General features: G+C 59.8%; 1 protein-coding gene across 5 annotated transcripts; it reads right to left on the bottom strand.

Annotated features, from left to right (window-relative positions):
- Window positions 1-1454: 1454 nt before the first annotated feature.
- Window positions 1455-6980, bottom strand: Rhot2 (ras homolog family member T2). Of its 5 annotated transcripts, none has more exons than XM_026385493.2 (19): window positions 6870-6980; window positions 6723-6781; window positions 6551-6632; window positions 6392-6483; window positions 5579-5632; window positions 5054-5106; window positions 4859-4967; window positions 4611-4712; window positions 4414-4512; window positions 4212-4320; window positions 4007-4127; window positions 3595-3679; window positions 3382-3524; window positions 3207-3307; window positions 3000-3130; window positions 2806-2886; window positions 2576-2698; window positions 2283-2485; window positions 1455-2066 (listed from the first exon to the last, which is right to left on the bottom strand). In XM_026385493.2, the coding sequence occupies exons 1-19, from the start codon at window positions 6904-6906 to the stop codon at window positions 1940-1942; spliced, it is 1911 nt and encodes a 636-aa protein (XP_026241278.2). In that variant the 5' UTR covers window positions 6907-6980; the 3' UTR covers window positions 1455-1939. The 5 variants fall into 5 exon arrangements, with proteins under 5 accessions (XP_026241278.2, XP_026241279.2, XP_026241280.2 ...); XM_026385494.2 differs by having other exon boundaries at window positions 2279-2485; XM_026385495.2 differs by having other exon boundaries at window positions 6440-6483; window positions 6870-6979.
- Between the last annotated feature and the right edge of the window lie 318 nt (window positions 6981-7298).

The following is a 7298-nucleotide window of genomic DNA, read 5'->3' on the forward strand; positions in this document are numbered from 1 at the left end:
CTCCGCCTGCTCCGCTCGGCGCGCGCCGCGCTCAAGTCGCGTCACGGAACCGCCCGCCCCGCGCACACGCCGCCACGAAACGCGCGCCCCTCGCACACGGACGCGCCGTCCCGGATGCACACCCTAGGTAGGAACCGGCCTCCTCCAAGCGGATGGTTCCGATGCAGGCACTGTGTGCGCCCTCCGGGCAGCTGAAGCTCCTCTGCCAAGCTCAGACGGCGATTCAGTCAAGGTGCAGTGTCTAAAACTCCGCCCAATCAAGACCTTCAGCTTTCCTTTGCAGCCTTCTGGGGCTCAAGCTTCAGCATGGGCCTCCCTTCCTCCAAGAAGCTTCTCCTGACCGCTAGGCTTCCTGACTCCCCAAGTTGTGACCCTGCGCTCCCGTCGCTGGGCTGGAAGATCCTTAAGTGCATCTGTCTGGCAGCTGGTGACCCCTGCTCCTCTCCCCAGTGCCACAGCAAGGAAACCTCATAGCCCCAGGTGGGTAGCAGAGGTGGGAAAGGTCCTGCCACAGCTGCTCCTGCTCAGACGACCAAAACAACCCTTTTGCATCCCCCCGCCCCCCACCCCAGGGGCCTGGAGGAGTGTGGAAGAATCAGGGCATCAGGGCCTCCCAACCGGGAAGCCCAAGACAGGATAACAGGGGGCATCCACACGGACAGCAGTCTTCAAGGGCAGGGCTGCAGCTGGGAGAAGAGCAGCTGCTCCTGGGCAGAGCAACTAAACCCTTCTAATGATGGAGGTGATGGGTAAGGAGAACATGAAGCGATGGCAACTGGCCAAGGGCCGAAGTTGCCCACTGCTGCAGATACAATGGAGCCATTACTTAAGGCCACTGGGCCTCAGGGGACATTGTGAGCTAGAAATAGCATCTCCTGTCCAGCCTCAAAGCCAGTGGAACTAAGTTGGCAGAGAGGTGGGGGACATCAGAGTCCAGCTCGAGACCCTCAAATCAGGCATTTCTGTGGAGCAGGCAGCACACAAGTTCACTGGGACACCCACTTGCTACTCCTTAAAGGCAGATGAGGAAGAGGGGCTCAGGTTGGGGAAGCCATGTTGTGGTTGAAGGCCCTACTCATCTCAGGCCAGAGCTCCCTCTGTCCATGTTTGTGGTGGGTTGTTACAGCAGCTGGTTCACAAGAAGCCCAGGTAATCAGTGCAGCTCAGCCAGGCTGACTTGAGTAGAAAGGTTTGGGGAGGCAGTGTGGGGGCCCAAGAAAAGGGAGGGAGCACAGAGAATGCATGTCAGTGGACATTAAGGCTCTTGGACCACAGGTTACCCCAAACTGGACTTTCCACATTGGCCTGAGGTCACATGATGGGGACTTAGGGATGGAAGGGAGGTGAGGGGGGTCCAGTGACACAATCACACCAAGACAAAGAACATACTTTAGACTGATTCAAGAAAAGCAGTCTTCAGAGACTGAGATCCCAGAGAGGAAAAAAACAAGTGAGGTTTAATCAGGAAACCCAACCTCTGTCTTCTGCCACAGACAAGGCTTCAAACTGGATGGGAAGGTGGGGTTGTACAACAGCCTAGCCACTTACTGGCCCCTGCATACCCACTGACACCAGAAGCAAGGGAGAGCCCTAAGAATTCTGGGTCTAGGGTCAATGGTTACCTTACCCAATACCCACAAAGGTGAGGAAAGGGCCTCCCACCAGGAACATCTGCCATGGAGCCCTCAGGCCAGGCAGTGGAGCTTCTGGGTCACAAGCCCAGGTTCTCAGCACAGCTCAGCCAGGCAGACTGGGCAGAGCTTTCATGGGGCAGTGCTGGGGGCACACCCAGCCCTGAGGAGGGGCCTGAGGAAAGGGCAGGGGATGCAGGGGCACCACAGCAGTGCCCCAGGGGCTCATAGTCATGCTGTGAGGCAAAAGCCTGCACTAGACTGCCCCTGTGGGGCCCCACTAGGTCAGAAGAGGGGGCTGAGAGGCATCATCTGCTCTTCACCAGGATTCTATAGAGTGAGAAGCTGAGGACTGCAGCCACGGTGGCCCCAACAACCACCAGCATTCCCCGGAGCCAGGTGGAGGTGGGGCGCAGCTCTGTGTGCACCAGGTGTCTGTGAGGGAAGATGGGTACTTAGGGTGCATATCCCCCCACTGTGTCCCAGGCCGCTGGCAGAAGCTAGGCCTGGAAGGCTGCACCAAGAACAGCTCTCAGTGCCACAGAACCCCACTCCACAGCCCGCACCCAGCACAGCCAGGTGATCAGCACCCTTAGAGCCCCGGTATAAGGCAGGCCACCCTCCTCCCAAAGCCTTGGTGCAAGCACCCACGGAAAGGCAGCCATGGTGGCCAGTTGAGTGAAGATATCAGTGCTGGGCTGGGTCAGGCCGCTGCAGGAGAATGGGGTGGGGGCAGGCAGCCGGTGCCTGCGACAGAACTCCCCAGGTGACAGGCCTGGTGGGGCGACACCTGCAGGCAGGTCGGCCTTGGACGACACAAAGAGGCAAGGGGTCTGGCCATCCATGTAATGGCGCTGTGGGAGGAGGAGCTGTGTGAGGCAGGGCCCACCAGCCACCTGCCCCAGAGCTGTCCTCCACCTGCAGGGCTCCCAGTGTCACCCTGCCTTGTACACGGTGGCGCAGAATGCAAAGGATGCAGGATCACTGCCATCAAACATCAGGCAGGCAACATCACAGGCGGTGTCCAGGGAAGTGGCCAGCATGCTGTCCACATCCACCTCACATAGCTGGAACAGATGGGGCTCTGAGGGGTATTCCCAGGAGTTGGCCTCCCCAAGGGCCACCCTGTGACAAATCTACCAGGTGGCATGGGTATCTCACTCCCAGCACTCACAATCAGGTATTTCTCTTGTCCGCTGACCAGCACTGTATTGATAACGTGGATGGGAGCCTCCCCAGGGGATGCCCTGGTGTCCTGGTGTCACAGGGACAAAGAGAGCCTTATGCTTCCTGGTCCCGCACTCCCCACAGTACCCTCTCCTGCCCCTGGGTCCCCAGGAGGAGACTGGGGTCTCTGCAGATGCTTACCCTCAGGCTGTGGCCAAGAAAGGCCTGCAAGAAGGAAGACTTGCCCACTCCTCGGGCCCCTACCACCTTGCACATGAGGACATTCCGCTGGGTCTGCCCCTTCTCCTGATCCAGCCTCTTCTCACGAGTGACTGTGAGCAGAGACTCAGGTGAAGAAAAATGCTGGGGAGAGGCTGGACCGAGGGCCTGGTGAGGGTAGATGCCCACCTGTGATGGCCTGTGCCTGGGAGTCCTGCTCACAGATGGTAGGGTAGCCTAGGTAGCCAAGGTGCTCGAGGCAGCGCTGGACATCCAGGTAGGTCACTAGGCTGGAGGCACGAGGCACAGCGTCAGTGAGGAAGGCAGCAGGGGGTGGGGGCAGGGGTAGAAGGGATGTGCTCACGTCCACTGGCAGAGGAAACCATGCAGGGGTAGCTGGCTGGTGTCAGTGCGGACAGTGCGTAGGAGTTCAGGGCCCCAGGGGGCCACTGGGAACACACTGAAGAGGTTTTGCAGCTCCAAGGGTGAGAGGGCACCATCATGGTCCTGTGGGCAGAAGGGCCATAGTCACAAGTGCTGGGGAACGGCAAGGGCTGACCAGGGTGGTAGCACTCACCTGGTCATGCTTCTCAAACACCTGCTGCAGAAACTGGTAGCCGCGGTGGTTAAGCTCAGTGCTGCAACCAGGGGGTACATGGAGCCTGCAGAGATGTATGGGACATCTAGCTCCCAGGAGATCCTGTGCTCTACAGTAGTTCAGCTCCTGCCTCACCCTGCCAGCACCATCCATGTGGCCAAGGCCCCGCTGAGGCTCCTATGGCTCCTCAGCTGGGGCCAGGCAAGGAGGATGGCATGGTCTCTGGTACATGAGGCCTGATGCAGGGGGCCCTACTCAACCCAGGCCTCTATACACACAGGGACCCAGGCAGACCAGAGTGAGAGGCCCACACTGCAGAACAGTCTCAGCTGTCCTCTGAGCAGGACCTTACACACAGGTGGGTTGGCCCCAGGCCCCACCTACCACTCACCGTGGGCAGAGGTAGTCTGCTGTCAGCTCAAGTGAGTCACTGTAGCCAAAGCGTCGAAGAATAGTCCATGTGGTCTCATGCCGTCCACGCTGGATGAAGAGTGTGTTCAGGAAGAGGAAGCCTGTGAAGGGCAGAGGCGGGTAGCACCTGGAACAACGTGGCCCTCTCCCCACATACTCAGGTTCAACAGAGCATCTGGCCTCACCATCCAGGGTTAGTCTGTTGTCCTGCACGCCGCCCACCACATTCTTGCACACCACCCTCTTTACATCTTCCAGGGCCTGTGGGGCCAGAGGGTGGCCAAAGCAGGACTTCTGTCTCCAAAAGGAAGTGGTTTCAGATCAGCCAAATGCCCCAGAACAGCAGGGCTTTATTACCTAAGGATGGGCAGTTGGGTCAGGGCACACCTGGAAAGCACTGAGCTCCTCATCGCTCAGTGCCTGGTCCAGGTCCTGGTCGGAGAGCCTGAAGATTCGAGTGAGGGCCTGGGTGCACGCAGGCTTCAGCTGCAGGAACATCTACTCAGCACCCTAGCAGCCTTTGGAAGGTCCACCCTGCCACTCCCATCTGCTCACTCTCCATACCCAGAGAAGCCACTGCCCACCTGCTTGGTCTCAGGGTCATACAGGGGGGCTGTAGGATGTAGAACGGCCTTCTGGGCATAGTAGAACAGCTCTGAGATGTTCTTCAAATGTTTGGCAGAACACTGTAAGAGCACAGCACAGGCTCAGAAGGCAACCGAAGAGGACACAGATGTGGGGTCAGGCGGGCCACCATGAGCACCTGCAATAGCAACTCGGTGCTTTTGTACTCACCAGAGCCCCTTTTCTTCTCGGCCTTCACCCTGCTTACCTCCACACAGGTCTCTATCTCAGGAAACTGGCTCATGATGGGTAGCACAGCTTCCATGGTGCTTCCTGAGCGTAGGTCCACCTTGTTGCCTACCAGGATGATGGGCAGCCTGGGGAGAAGCCCATGGTTACCAGGTACAGGGAGCCACTGGAGCTCAGTCCCACTCCTTCTCCCTGTCAAGGTCCTGCTTATTACCTGGGCCCCCTCTCAGTTCTCCCATTCACCAGTGGAATCCACTTGGTTCGTATCTGAAAGGCAAAGCCTGGCCATGAAGGGAGGCATCCCACCCAGTCCAAGATGCCCACCCAGGGCCTGCACCAGGCTCAAGGAGAGGAGGGGAGCTTGAGGCTAACTGAGGCCAGTAAGAGAAAACGATGGAAAGCAGGGCTGCGTCTAATCTGAGCAGCTACAAGCCCCTCCAGGCACACTGAGATCCTAGACCTCAGGCAGGCCCTGGACCTTTTTTCTAAGGCTATCTTTGTTGGAAAGGGAAAGGAAATGCTGGCTTAAATAGAGCAATCATCCAGGTGCTCTGTGGAGAAATAAGTACCTCAACACAGAAATGTGGGGCTTCCTGAAATGCTTAATAGAGATGGGGCTGGTCACAGGCATGGACAAAACTTTCCCTAGGCCACTGACTACTACCTGGTCTGCACTGGGGACTGTTGACAGAGCCAGTGGCAGGGACTTGGGATGGATGGGGTGCTCCCTCCTGCTCACCTTCTCAATTGTGGTCTCGTTAGACACATCGTACACCACACACACCACATTTGCCTGCAAGAACAGCAGCAAGGCACAGGGTGACCAGAAACTGCACAGGGTGACCAGAAGCTGCCCACTTACAGTGGACAGCTCAGACCATTCCACACACCCCAAGACTCCAGCATGTCTCAAGTGCTTCTGAGCAGCACAGGATGCAGCTCCAAAGCCTCGCAAGCCCACCCTACCCTGGAACCTGACCAATTACAGCAGGTACTCACAGGGCAGGGTATCCCTGGCTGGATCACCCTGGGCCAGGCAGCTTCAGACAAGTCCCTCCCTGCCCCCAAGAGGGAGATACCAGGCCCCAGCACCACAGCTCTGTTTTGTAGGCCCAAGTGCTCAGGACAGACCCAGCCACACCCCTGATGAGCAAGCTACTTGTAAGATGAGACTCCTGACTCCACCTCCCACTTTCAAGTCACAAGCAGCCAAAGTCCAGAGAAGGACAGCAATGTGCCCTGTGAGGGCTGGGGGGCTGCCCCTGGGTTGCTGTGGCCTGCACACAACTAGTGATGGATACAACCAGGATACAATGGAGACTGCAAGAGCTAGATCCAGGGGCTCTGATAGCAGATGAGCCTGGAGATCCTGCGCAGTGAACCAGAGTACAGGGCAAGGGGACTGCAGAGGAGTTTAAGGGGAGACTGTGCCTCCTTAGATGCCAGGAAGGAGACGGAGGGAGGGCCCTCTGCCTCTGGGCAGCACTGCAGGCACTAGACTGTCCTGGATCCCTGAAGGGGGTGTTGCAGGAGTCCCGCTCTGGATGCTGACTGTCAGGGCCGAGGACGGCCGGCGCCTCCATCCACGCAGCTCCCGCACCTTACGGATCTCCTCTCGGAGCTCCTCATCCGTCTGCTCGGCTTCTGGAGAGAGAGAACCCGCTGCAGGCGCGCGCGGACAGGCCCGGCACGGGCGCCGCGCGGGGCCTACCTGAGAAGTCCACGATGTGGGTGGGCACCCGCTCCGGCGTGACGGCGGCGGGGATGGTGATCTCCTCGGCGCGCGCAGGCACCTGCAACAGGCGGCCTCAGCCCGCGCCCAGCCCGCGCCCGGCCCGCGCCCGGCCCGCGCCCGCCCGCCACTCCGGGCCGCCCGCGCGCACCTCCTCGGGGAACTCCTCGCCCACCAGAGACAGGATCAGCGACGTCTTCCCCACCTGGGCTGCGCGGGCGGGTGGCCGGGCGGTCACGCGAGCGGCGAGACCACCGCGGCCCCGCGCCCCCGCCAAGGTCCCCGGCCCAGCGCCTACCCTCGCCCAGCAACAGGATGCGCACGTCCCGCCTCATGGCTGTACCCGGTGCCCCGCCCCCGGCCCCCGGCCCCGGGTGCAGCCCAGACCCTCCCCAGCCTTCTTCCTGGCGTTCCCCTAGCGCCCTCACTTCCGGTTCCCACCGCGGTGCTTGAGGGACACTTCCGGCCCCGACAGCGCAGCCGCATCAGCGAGCCCTGCGGGGCAGAGGAGTCGAAGTGTGCGGTTGCGCCACCACTCGGGCGAGCCCGACACTGCAGGTGACGTGGGCGCAGGTTTGGAGACCTGAACGGCCATCCTAGCTGGTAAGTGGAGCGACAGGGCCTTTGGACAGGGCCTTTGACTAGGAATTGGGCGGGCTGGGGGAGATGACTTCAAGACTGGAGTGACCAGCGGATGTGAAAGATGGGGCAATAATGAAACAACGTA

This window comes from Urocitellus parryii, chromosome 9, assembly GCF_045843805.1.
Source record: "Urocitellus parryii isolate mUroPar1 chromosome 9, mUroPar1.hap1, whole genome shotgun sequence".
NCBI classification, from domain to species: domain Eukaryota; kingdom Metazoa; phylum Chordata; class Mammalia; order Rodentia; family Sciuridae; genus Urocitellus; species Urocitellus parryii.

Coding starts and splice junctions, on each gene's coding strand:
- Rhot2 (XM_026385493.2), bottom strand. CDS start 6,906: ATGAGGCGGGACGTGCGCATCCTGTTGCTGGGCGAGG. Junction 4,968..5,053: donor AGAACTGAGAGGGGGCCCAG/GTAATAAGCAGG, acceptor GCTTCTCCCCAG/GCTGCCCATCATCCTGGTAG. Junction 3,308..3,381: donor GGTTTCCTCTGCCAGTGGAC/GTGAGCACATCC, acceptor TCGTGCCTCCAG/CCTAGTGACCTACCTGGATG.